The sequence below is a fragment of the Arachis ipaensis genome, chromosome B3 (assembly GCF_059453495.1).
Source record: "Arachis ipaensis isolate K30076 ecotype BB chromosome B3, ASM5945349v1, whole genome shotgun sequence".
Classification (NCBI taxonomy): Eukaryota; Viridiplantae; Streptophyta; class Magnoliopsida; order Fabales; family Fabaceae; genus Arachis; species Arachis ipaensis.
The window spans coordinates 132,752,964-132,765,279 of record NC_142438.1 but is presented as its reverse complement, the minus strand read 5'-3'; the positions used below and the strand labels follow the sequence as shown (position 1 = coordinate 132,765,279).

General features: G+C 33.7%; 1 protein-coding gene across 1 annotated transcript; it reads left to right on the top strand.

Moving 5' to 3' along the window:
* The first annotated feature begins 2,652 nt into the window (after positions 1-2,652).
* Positions 2,653-5,250, top strand: LOC107633735 (protein FAR1-RELATED SEQUENCE 5-like). The gene is made up of 6 exons (XM_016337336.1): positions 2,653-2,847; positions 3,922-3,981; positions 4,078-4,239; positions 4,293-4,771; positions 4,868-5,034; positions 5,246-5,250. The coding sequence occupies exons 1-6, from the start codon at positions 2,653-2,655 to the stop codon at positions 5,248-5,250; spliced, it is 1,068 nt and encodes a 355-aa protein (XP_016192822.1).
* The last annotated feature ends 7,066 nt before the right edge of the window (positions 5,251-12,316 follow it).

Genomic DNA, 12,316 nt, shown 5'->3' with positions numbered 1-12,316 from the left:
GTTCAATAAATATGATTTGATTTGATTTAATTATTAGTGAAAAATATCTCGAGAACCTATTTTATTCATATATTTATTATTTTAATGATTAATTAATTAATCTAATCTAATTAATTAATACAGATAATTAGTATAATTAATTTAATTTAATAAATTAAAAAATTAAATTAAAAAATACTAATAGAACATTAAAATACATAAATTAAAAAATACTACCAAATCAAATTGATATAAATTATAATAATTTTTGTGATATTAAAATATCTAATCAAATTAATTAGTTGATATAGCTAATTTATCGTAATAAATTGTATTTAATGAGTTGAAAGAAATAAAATTGCTAAACACCCTTATAAGCATGTCACGCCTAATTTTTATATAATAGAATAGATAATAAATAGAATATATGAGAATATGATATGTGACATATTTTAATTATGAAATTAATATTATATAATAGATTTTTTCTAAATTTTTATTGCTTGTTCGTTGCTAATTTTTACGTAATTACTTAATAATTTCCGCCTATAAAACTATCAACTATCTAATATTATGATTTAATTAATAAAATGATGACATTAATATTTTTCATAAGTCTTGTTATTATTTATAATTAGAAAATAGCCATAAATAAATTTATTTCCTTAACGAATGTTAATTTTGTTGTCAAATTCTATATTATCTTTAAAATTTTAGCGTAATTGAGTCTAATTTCTACATTTTGAAATAAATTTATCCGAAAAAATTACTGGGTAAATCACATTATTATTACAAAATTACTTTTTCAATATAATTAGTGGTGCTTATTTGAACCATTAAATTTAGCTTCTAATGATATTAAAGTCAACCTATTTTATTATCTTGTGCCTTCAAAGAATTTACACAACTGACATAAAAATATAACAATTGAAAAAAATTCATTACAATGGGTATATTCATTTTAATAAATATCCTTCTATCTAATACTATAAAAAATTACATTGGCCACTTTGAATTGCTACACGTCAACTTCTATCCACAGTAATATAATGCTTAAATTGAGATATATTTATCAAATAAACAATCAATAAAACACTCATCCGTACTTTCTCATTTTAGATACATTTATATATAAAATAAATTATACATAAAGAAAAAAAATAAGAAAAGAAGAGTTGAAATAGTAAGAGCGAAAAAAATTACGATTCTTATAATTTTGTATGGTCATCTATATATAGTAGACCAGACAATTATGATTATCTAACAAAATTAATTTGCATTTATTGCACTCAACTTGAATAAGTAAGAAATGATCTTATTTTAATTTAATCCTTAATTCACATGATTTGAATTTAGCTCAATATATATGATTTGATTTAATTATTAGTTAAAAATATCTCAGTTGTCTATTTTATTCATAAATTTATTATTTTAATGACTAATAAATTAATCAAATTAATTAATTAGTACACACAATAAATTTGGTTTAATAAATTAAAAAAATAAATTAAAAAATACTAACAAAATATTAAAATAAATAAATTAAGAAATACTACCAAATCAAATTGGTATGAATTATAATAAATTATATGATATTTAAATATCTAATCAAATCAATTAGTTGATATAGTTAGTTTATCGTAATAACTTGTATTTAATGCGTTAAAAGAAATAAATCGAAAAACACTTTCAGAAGCATGCCACATCAACTCCATCATTAAGTGTAGACATCTAATTTTTATATAATAGAATAGATAGATAGATTATTCTTTATTTTTTTTCTATTACATATTATTTACATTAACTTTTTTATTTTTCTATTTTTATAATTTTCTAAATTTTATTTTTAATTAAATACATAATTACCAAAATCGATGTAATTCGAATTTAATTAATTTGAATTTATTTAAAACAAATATGAACCAATTCGAATCAATTAGAATTTAATCTGGTTCCATTCTTATTATTCGAATCAACTTGATCTTTAAACACATCCAAATAGGGTGCGGGATTATTGTGCTAACAAACATGGAAAAGTAAATATTAATTGTTTATTAGCTAAAAAAAATATTAAATCCCAATATTTTTCCATTTTTTATAACAAGACCTAAGTTTCAGGAATAGTCGAGTTTTCAATACAAAACACCACTTCGGTGAAACTTGTTGCTATAAAAATGTACAGATAGTAGATAAATAGAAAAATTTTAACCCAAAAAATAACTATTCATTTAAGAGAATAAATAAATAATTGCTGTGATCACTAAACGATATACAATATGTATAAATTTTGGGAAAGTATGAGGAAACAATAGACTTATTGTATAATGCATACAATGGGAGTTTAATTGAAATTAAGAATAGATCATGGGTTATTAATTAATTTTATATTATTTTTAATTTAAAATTTGAAATTAATAGAACCACTCTTAATTATAATATCAAATAAGCTAATTAGGTTAAAACGAGAATCTTCCCGCGTCATATCGTTCTCGATCACACGGCTGCCCCATGCGTATCTTTCTATCTCCCAGAGCAGTCCACTGCCCACCACTGCGTCCTGTTGATCGGCTTCCTCCTTCATATACGATCGAACAGTCCACCGCCAATAAAAACTAAACAACCAGCGCCGTCCTCTCCTCCGCACAGAATGCAGCCGGTTTTGACTCCTTCAGAATGGCAGAATCGCAAGAAGAACGTGTTTTAAGCGAGGGTCCTCCTTTATGCACATCACATTGCCGAAATTCATTAATGGAGGTTGATATAGTTGAACCGTTAGTTTGTGTAACCTCTGGTGTTTCAGAAAATTTACCATACGAACAAGAAAACTTAGTCGGCGATGTCGCAGGCCACGGTCAGCAGTCGAACAAGGTGAGCAATTAGGATTCTCAAATTCTGCCATGGATATTTATTTTGAGTTTAATTTTTATGTTTATTCACAATGTAAATGAGTTCTTTAATTGCATGGTTATTGAAATATGTAATTGTAATCGATGAGTTGAGATGCAAATAAACTTATGTTTGTTTTATATTTAATGGTATCATTACATGCATTGAGGATTAGCTGAAATTAATTAATCATTTCATGTAATCATGTTTATATGATTATATACAATAAGCATATTTTTGTACGTGTTTTTGTATATAAATGTATGCTGTCTTCATGTTAAATGGCATCTTTATTTGCTAATCATCCTATTATAGACTTATGTGCTTATATGGATGATGAGATAGCATAATTTAATTTTTTGGTATGCTTATATGAATGCATTTTTATCTATGGTGTGCGCATGTTATCCCTACATGATAATCATGCAAGTATGTAAAATAGATAACCATAGGGTGATGTAATGGCTGAAGTTGTTTACTGAATTGAAGTGAATGCTACTTGTATTTGCAACATGCTAACCATGGAATGCTTATATGAGTGTTGTAATCATGTGATGGTATGTTTATATGCTCAGTGCATATTTTTTAGATATATGCTCCTATGCTTCCTGCATGTTATTTTAATATTTTTCATGCTTATGGGATTATATGGTTATGTGTATCCTACATTTGCATAGATTAACCAATTATGAAGTTATTTGAGTGATTTATAATGAATGAGGTGCTTATGTTCTTCCCGCATCTGAAAAAAAGAGTGTGTGTATGTAAATATACATGAAAAAAATTTTGTTCATGGAGTGAAAAAAGAAGCCACTAAAGGATGATACAGGTCCTTAAATAATAGCTAAAATGGAATAAATAATTGTAGTACCATCCTTGTTATTTCCATGCAATTGTTTTTAAGCTAAAATGTGTATGATGATTAGCATGATTTCTAGCTACTGTGGTGTTTTTACTACATCCGTTTCAGCTTTTATTTACATAATATTTAATAATTTTATTATTACATAATAATTTTATTTCCTTTCATATATTGTGTTTCTTTCTGAATTATAGGTCCTGCAACTGTCGGATATTAGTGAGGTTGGAAGTGAAGAGATGGAGTTTGGTGACGAGGTTTTAAAATCTACTTTAATTTTTTCTAGTCACAATTCGCATGTTTCATTTGGTCCGCAATGGTAACTCTTTTTTCTAAAATAATCTAAATTGTAGTTACCAGATCATGGTTGCCTTCAAAAAGACGAGATACCAAGAGTTGGCATGCGGTTTGCGCAGCTAGAGATGGCTAATGACTTTTATGTTACCTACGCCAAGAAAATAGGATTTGCAACTAAGATACGGACGACAACATATGACAAGATCACAAAGATACCCGTTAACCAAGCTATCCAATACGGAAGAATACAATTTCTGCTACTGGGTGCAAGGCAAGGATATATGTCAAGTTTGACAAAGACATGCAAGACTGGGTTTTGTTCAAGGTTGACTTGAGGCACTCGCATCCTTGTTCAGCGAGAAATGCTGTTCACTACCATGAGTATAGGAAGCTGAGCATGCATGCGAAATGCATGATCGAGAATAATGATGAGGCTGGGATTCGACCAAATAAGACATTCCTAACTTTGGCAAATGAGGCTGGAGGCCCGTCTAACCTGGGATTCTCAGAAAAGGATTTAAGAAACTATATAACAGCGAGGCTCCGAACTAGCAACATGAATGCTGATATCAGGGAGATGATGAGCTACTTTATGAGGATGAAGGAGATCAATCCAAACTTCTTTTACGCGGTGAAGCTGGATGAAGAGTGTAAATTTAGGAGTGCAGTATGGGTGGATGCAAGGTGTAGGGCGTCGTATGAATACTACGGAGATGTCGTGTCTGTTGATAGCACCTACAGTACAAACAGGTATGTAGTAGTTAAGTTGGTGTTTGGTCCTTTAGTTGGTAAAACTCTATTCGATCGTGATTAACATTTCTTATATCCGGTTGGTTCTTCTTGTAGGCATGGATTACCGTTTGTGTCATTCGTTGGGGTCAACCATCATGGTAGGTCGACCCTCCTCGGTTGTGCTTTGCTGGGGAATGAGGAAATTGCAAGTTATGAGTGGGTTTTCAGCCAATGGGTGAAGTGCGTTGGTACTGCTCCACAGCGTATCATAACCGATCAATGTAAGTCCATTTGCCGTGCAATAACGTTAAAAGGTTTACTCGAACAGGTTTACTCGAACAATGTTTCTTCTGCTTTCTCTTGTCCCTTGCATTTTTGACTATGCAACCCTGTGTGTTCAACATTTGGGAAAAAAAGAGATTCCAAAAAATCAACTTGAACCGTCAATTGCATTTTTTGTTCAACTAGATTTTATAAAATGCATTATTACAGACTGAACCTGTGAGATAACGTGATCGGCCTTCTTATCAAGTTCATTAGTAGTCCATTCAACAATCCAGGGTTCAGGTACTCGACATGCATGCAACGGACCATGCTTCAAGCGCATAAAGTAGGGGTGTTATTGGTTCGGTTTGGTTTAGTTTTGGACCAAAAACCAACCGAACCGATATGTTCGGTTCCTACAAATACACAACCGTTTAATTTGCTGTTTTTACAACAACTGAACCGAACCAAACCAATAGTGGTTTGGTTCGGTCGGTTTTTTCGATTTTTAATTCCTGATGAACAGAATAAGAATCACAATAACTAAAGGTTTAAAATAGTCAATAAACTGAAATAACAAGGTACATTACATCCAAATTCATTACATTTTCAATCCATTCTAATAACTAAACATAAAACAAACACAAATAAACATAAAACAAACACTTAAAAATGTCTAACAAATACAATCTTAAAACTAAACAAACTAACAAACACATTTAGCAACTAAATAACAACTAAACCAATCATAGTTCCTTGTTCATGCACAAGTACAGTAAGGTCTTTAAAAAATTCATTTACTTCACTAATTTGCTGCTGAATTGCTTAAATGCCATGCTCTCTTTCTTCAATGATAGCCTCATTGAAGACAATCTCATTATCTAAAAACAAGACCTTCTGCCTGCAGTAAGATAATGTAATAGATGAGATACTAAATATTACATCAGGTCAAATCTAAAATTGTCAAAATACATTTTGGTCCATGACGAAATTGGAATTCAATATTAGTCCCTAAAAGAATTTGCTAATACCTTCAACCCTAAAATAAAAAATGTTATAACAAGTTAGTACTTCCATTTGGTAGCTTGGGCATTCATTATATTATCATTGAAATGCAGTGTGTTTCAATTAAGTATAGATTAGAATTTTGAAATAATTAAATTCTTACAACGTATCTTTACTTAGGAAAATAATAAAGAAAAAAGAAGCATTTTAGCATCAACGTGATTATAGCTTAATTTCCGACGACAAATAGGTTACATTTAAGAAGTAATCTGATATATAAAAATTACCTTCTGAATTCCACAAGAAGGGCACGCTGTTCTGGAGTCTTACCAGAATTAGCATATGCTTCATTAGCTGTATAGCTGCAATTGCAAAAAAAAAATCCCAAATAATAAGTGTTATGTGCATAGATGACAGCCAGTAGAGAAGCAAAATTAATAATCAACAGTAACATATTCTTCTTTAAGAATGAGTTCAATATATAAAATCGTATCAACATAAGCATTACGCCACACAAATAAACACAGTCTTCCACTGTTAGATTTCACTAATGGTTGATTAGTCACCTGAATGGAGCAGCTTGTGGAACAAATGGGGTTCGGTGTAAGCAGTTTCCCTCTCTGCCGCAGGACGATGTGCCTTCTGAAATTTTTTCAACACTGCCTGAAAATCTTTCGCGAGTTTAGCATCTGCTATCTTCTTGCTTGCCTGAAAACACACATATAATTATAACTAAAACTATCCCAAAAATTTCCAGCAAAAACATTCATTCAAAAACGATCTTTATACACAACAATTATTCAATTCAGGAAATAACAAGCGGATGGAAATGTGGGTCTTATAACCAAGGACAAATTCTAACCTTCGAAGAAGATATTGTTCAGTTGCTTTTTGCAGGAGTGGGCTCGGCGACTGGACTGCTGCTCGGCGACCAGAGTGCTGCTCCGCTTAGGGTTTGTTGCCACGGCTTATGACTGGATGGCGGCTTCAAGCGACGGTGGAGGGTGCGAACTGGATGATGCTTCTGGGCTTCTGGCTACACGACGGCGCTGTTCTTTGCTACGCCTGCGAGTCTGCGTCAGAGATGAATGGATGACTTGCGACAGCTTTGAGCGACGGTGGAGGGCTTCCTTGATGGTGGATGACGCTCTCTGGCTCTCTGGCTCTCTCAACCTCTCATTCTCTCAGTCATGGCCGTATGGAGGAGGAAGAATGGAAGATGGAAGGGAAAGTGGGTGTCTGTGTGAGTGAGGGCTGCGCGAGTGAAAGGGGAAAATGGTGAAGGGGTTTCAGATTTAAGCTTTTATACCTAGGTTAAACTAAGGGTAAACTAGTAAAAACAACCACTAGACCACATCTGCCTCGGTTCGGTTCGGTTTCTATCAAACCAACCGAAAATCGAACCGATCGGTTTAATTCGAAAAAACAAAAAAAAACCAATTTTTTCGATTTTTCATTCGGTTGTTATAATTTTCGGTTCGATTTTGCGGTATTTTTTGGTCCGGTTCGATAACTTACACCCCTAGCTGAAAGTACAAAACCTATAGAGAAATAACTTAAATTTTAGGAATTACACCTACAGTGGTCGTACATTGGTTTTAAATTTAAGTAATTTATTGCCATTACCAGCAACACGAACATGCACCCGCCGCATGTTTCCCTGTTCTCGTCTTGGAATTTCCTTATCGCATCCGCAGCCACTTTAATATGTGATACGGCCAATGAAACCTTCTAGGGTTTGACACATCTAATATCGGAAGGAGGTGCCACGGAGAAATAGTTTGCTGGCTTGTGGGGTTCAGAAACATCTTCAAAACAACCATGATAAAGTATCTTCTAAAACTCATCCTCTGTTGCTCAGTCTCCATTGGACAAGCAAAGACAAACTCACGCAGTCGGGTTGTTGTTTTCTTCTGAAACTCCCCCTTAATTGCCAAATGCGATGGATTTTTTTTCTAGAATTCTGGGATTGGGTCACCTGCGAGGAATGGAACAGTTTGCCACAATCAGCAAGTGTCAACAACGGAGAAAGTAAACCAGGCAGAGAAATTTTTACATCCTACATAACTATCACTAACCATGAGAAGGTATGCCGAATACATTGCCAATAAGTTCGGCGCTAATGCGAATGTCCCCTGCGTCCAACATGAGCGTGTTTGTGTCAACGTTATAAGACCTGGCTAGTTGGAGCATGATGCTCTGTTTCACATGCCATTGTGGTACGCGGCACAGGAAACCGAATCCTATGGCCTCAATCTCGTCCAATTTAGCTTGCTCATGATGTCGTTCCAAGTGGGTAAATAAGTTATTAATGTAGCAAGGTGAGCGCCGCGTCTCTACTAGTTTCTGTTGAGCAAAACCAAAAAGGATCAGAATAACGTCATAAAGAAAATATGTTCATTTATTGATGTAATCTGTTCGATACCTTTTTACCCATCCAAGTTTGAGTTCAGCCGGTATAGAGATTGATTTGTTCGAACAGCGTGGTAATTTATTGGAGCTATATGACACGAGAATATAACACTGATGCATCAAGGCAGATAAGAAAATATTGGCATCAAGGATTATAGCCTTGTATTAATATCTTCTATGTTATGGAAGATAAACAAATATCAAACCTCAAAACTTCCCGTTAGTAACCATCTATAATTAGGATGAAAAACTAATTCATGAACACATATATCAACAAATACACAATATAACTGACTATCCACACACTTAACTAATGATCCAAATAACTATGGGGCATGTCTATCAACCACACCAACCTTCCAATTCCCTCTCACAAGGACTAACCAAACAGCTTTCAAATATCACTAACAAACGAAGACGAGGAGCACAGCCGTCAACTACATGCATACCAATCATCAAGGAAAACTACCTTCACACAATTCATCAACTAGAGAGCTCCAGATATTGTTTTCTACCTTCACAAGAGAGCATGCGAATAAATGATTCACAAAAAAGCTATTCACTTTAGATGTACTCCGACATGAGCATATAGAATTGAAATTTTTATTTAACAATCAAGAATCGTACGAAAACCAAAAGATAAAACAAGCGTGTACATTATAAACTGTTGAATGACATAATGAACAAGACCGTTTAGAAATTATAAGATGCACCAAGACACATTTATGGTTTCATTCCTCTTCCTAGCACAAGATTCAGCGACGGCACTTAACTGTTCATCAATAGGTTTGAACAAAGATGAAAGATACATGTTTCTGGCGGAATCTAAAAAGTCACCAAACAACCCAACGAATACAAACATATAGAAAGTGGACACTGTGATATCAAGTTGTATAAACCAATATGCATGTTGTGAGAATTAGTATATAAGAAAAACTCAACAAAGGGGATTCACCTACTAGCAGGTTAACACGCTTGTATTGTAGAAGGCCTGAACCTGAGACAGTGTGGTTGTTTTACCGCTTCCTGAGGCACAAAAAAAAAAAAGAAAAAATAATTATTGTGTCGTTATCCGGCTCATGTACCCGGAAGCAAGATTTAAATAGATTAAAGAAAAAAAGTCAAGCTTGTTTTGCACAAAACATCATGATACAAAGATGCATCGCAAAGCCACCAACACTTTCCTTTATCCATATAGCTGACATTACCTTGTTAGAGGGTCCGAGAATAAAATTATTTTATTGTTATTACAAAGCAATATCAGAAAGAGCAAGTAATTATATGGTTACAGTGACAAGAGAAACATATTTGGTATCGAAAATTGTCCAAACTATAGCAAAATTTCAAGACTAACCATCCAATATCATACTAAAGTAACCATCCGAGAAAATATCAACGAAGATTCAACAATGGTCAAGAAAGTTAACGTCAAATTAGATGCACATAGTCCACACAGATACAGACAAAAAAAATTAATTTAAACATATATGAAATCAAAACCAACAAACTTTTTTGTCCTTTTCCCGCGCTAAAGTTAAATACCATGAATTGCAACAACGTAAATGAACTACCTACTCCACAATCTCCGGGATTCTACCATCGCACCAAAGCTTTCTCACCATAGTTAATCACTCATATCATCAACAAAATCTATCTATAATACAACATGCAACAGCGATAACCCTTCGAAAAATGAACAACTCCACCTACTTACCTTAGATGGTTAGGATCTTACGCTGATGATGTTAGACGTTTTCCCTGTGACGAGCAGGCGGTTAGTTTCCTCGGATCGGATGTTCAGCTGCTCGGCAATGACGTCGCCCACGCGAGTAGAACGGTTCGAATGCTCCTTTCGGGGGTTGGCGCTCCTCTGCCTTCAGCTCTGATCGGAGGCGGAGCGCGGACGGACTCCGGGTCGGTGACGGCGGGATGTTCAGCAGCCACTCTCCCTTCGATTCTGATAAGAGGCGGAGCACGCATGGCCTCGGTGGCGGTCACGGCGGGGTCTTCTCGACGGCCACGGTGGGTGCGCTTCCGTTCCCTGTTCGCCTTCCGTGGTTGATGATCGCAGCGCTGACGGGTCTTCCTGGTCAAGGTTCTCTGCAACAATTGCAAGGGTTTTGGATTAGGAGTGAAACGGCCTCAACCTACTGTATTAGGATTTTGGAGAAAAAATGTAATTACTTAAAATTGTGTGGTATGGTTAACTGAACAGCTACAATAGATCAGGGTTATTAATGGGTTAATTTACTCTATTAAACTGAATTGGGCCTTCTAAACGGTCCATTATAACCATTGTAGACATATTTCATTGTTTCCCTAGCGTTACCCATAAATTTTTTGTTTGGTGGAGACTACGTATTCGTTTTATTTGAGTATTAAAGATCTAAGACATGATTCTCGCAATAATATTTTTTTATACGAAAAGTTACTAGAAGTCTAGAACTACTGAATCCATACCTTTATATAATAATGCAACAGTATTTTGTAACTTTGCCTTAGATTTAATTTTATTTTTTTTTGGGCAATCATCCACTTCTTTTTCCCTCATAATTAAAAAAAAAAAACAATTAGTACCACTATTAAAAAGTTGAAAAAAAATATTTTAACAATAATGCTCTACATCCATATAAAAAATGCATCCAAGTTATCCAAGCAACCTCCCCCCTTAAATCTTCTGTTGCAATGTAAACCTTCTTCTCTGTTCACGTTTTTTCCTTATTATTCTCTGCTCGCATTCTTCCTTATTGATCTGCCTTTGTCGTTCTCCTCTGGTCGCGTTCATCTTCTCATTTTCTTCTTTCAATATGTTTATGTTGTATTTATCTTCTTCCTATTCTTCTTCGATCTGCACTTCTGAATCGAAACAATGAATGACTCAACTTCAAATCAGTTGAATGAGAGCTATTTGGATTATTCTTCTGAAACGAATCAAAGTGACAAAGTTTGAATTATTCAATTTTGAATCAAATTGAATGGAATGCAATTGCTAATTTGAATTGAATTGAATGGACGGAGGTGTACTGAATTGAATTGATAATCCGTAAATTGTAGGCATAACTGTTTGAATTTGATTTTATATAACGAATTATGTTTCGTTTACTCGGTACTATACAATTGTTTCACCATGAGTACGTGTTCGGTTCATTATGCATAAAGCTATTTGAATTTGATTTTATATAATGGATTATGTTTCGTTCACTCAATACTATACAATTGTTTCACCATAAGTACATATTCGGTTCATTATGCAGAAAGATGTTCGAATTTGAATTTATATAATGGATAATATTCCATTCATTTACTGCTATACAATTGTTTCATCATAATAACATGTTCGGTTCATTTCTGTTCTGAACAATTCAAAACTCTTCCTCCTCACCTTCTACTGCTTCTTCGCTAGAGAGAAGAAGGAAAATACAAAAAATACAGCAGCAACAATAACAAAAGAATGACGATAAAGAGAAATACGTGAAGAAGAAGGAATGCGAAAAAGAATGAAGAGAATGAGGAGGAACGCGAAGAAGAAGACGCTCCATGACGAGCGTGAGAAGAAGAAGCGCGGAGAAAAGAAAAGAGAAGAAGAAGAAGAGAAGAAGCGTTGGGTAAAAGCAGTTTTGTGGGTGTTAGACGCATGTATTTTACATTTTATTTAATGGTATTGAGTTTTTTTTGTGTTAGCCTAATTTAAATAAATTTAGATGCAAATTTACATAGATGTATAGCATGATAGACATTATTAATGCCCGTACCATGCTCATTCCAATAATAGTTTTATTATTGTGCAATATAGTGGTCAAATTTCAAACTAACTGAACTGTCAACAGTTTAATTAGATAAAAACTCTTAATGAAAATTCATATAAATTAAAATTATTACTAC

What these genes read in the sequence shown, in the direction of transcription:
- LOC107633735 (XM_016337336.1), top strand. Translation starts at nt 2,653, where the DNA reads ATGGCAGAATCGCAAGAAGAACGTGTTTTAAGCGAGGGTCCTCCTTTA. An exon ending in ACAAGATCACAAAGATACCC is followed by an intron (nt 4,240 to 4,292) that starts GTTAACCAAGCT and finishes ACTGGGTGCAAG; the next exon opens with GCAAGGATATATGTCAAGTT. An exon ending in AGCACCTACAGTACAAACAG is followed by an intron (nt 4,772 to 4,867) that starts GTATGTAGTAGT and finishes TTCTTCTTGTAG; the next exon opens with GCATGGATTACCGTTTGTGT.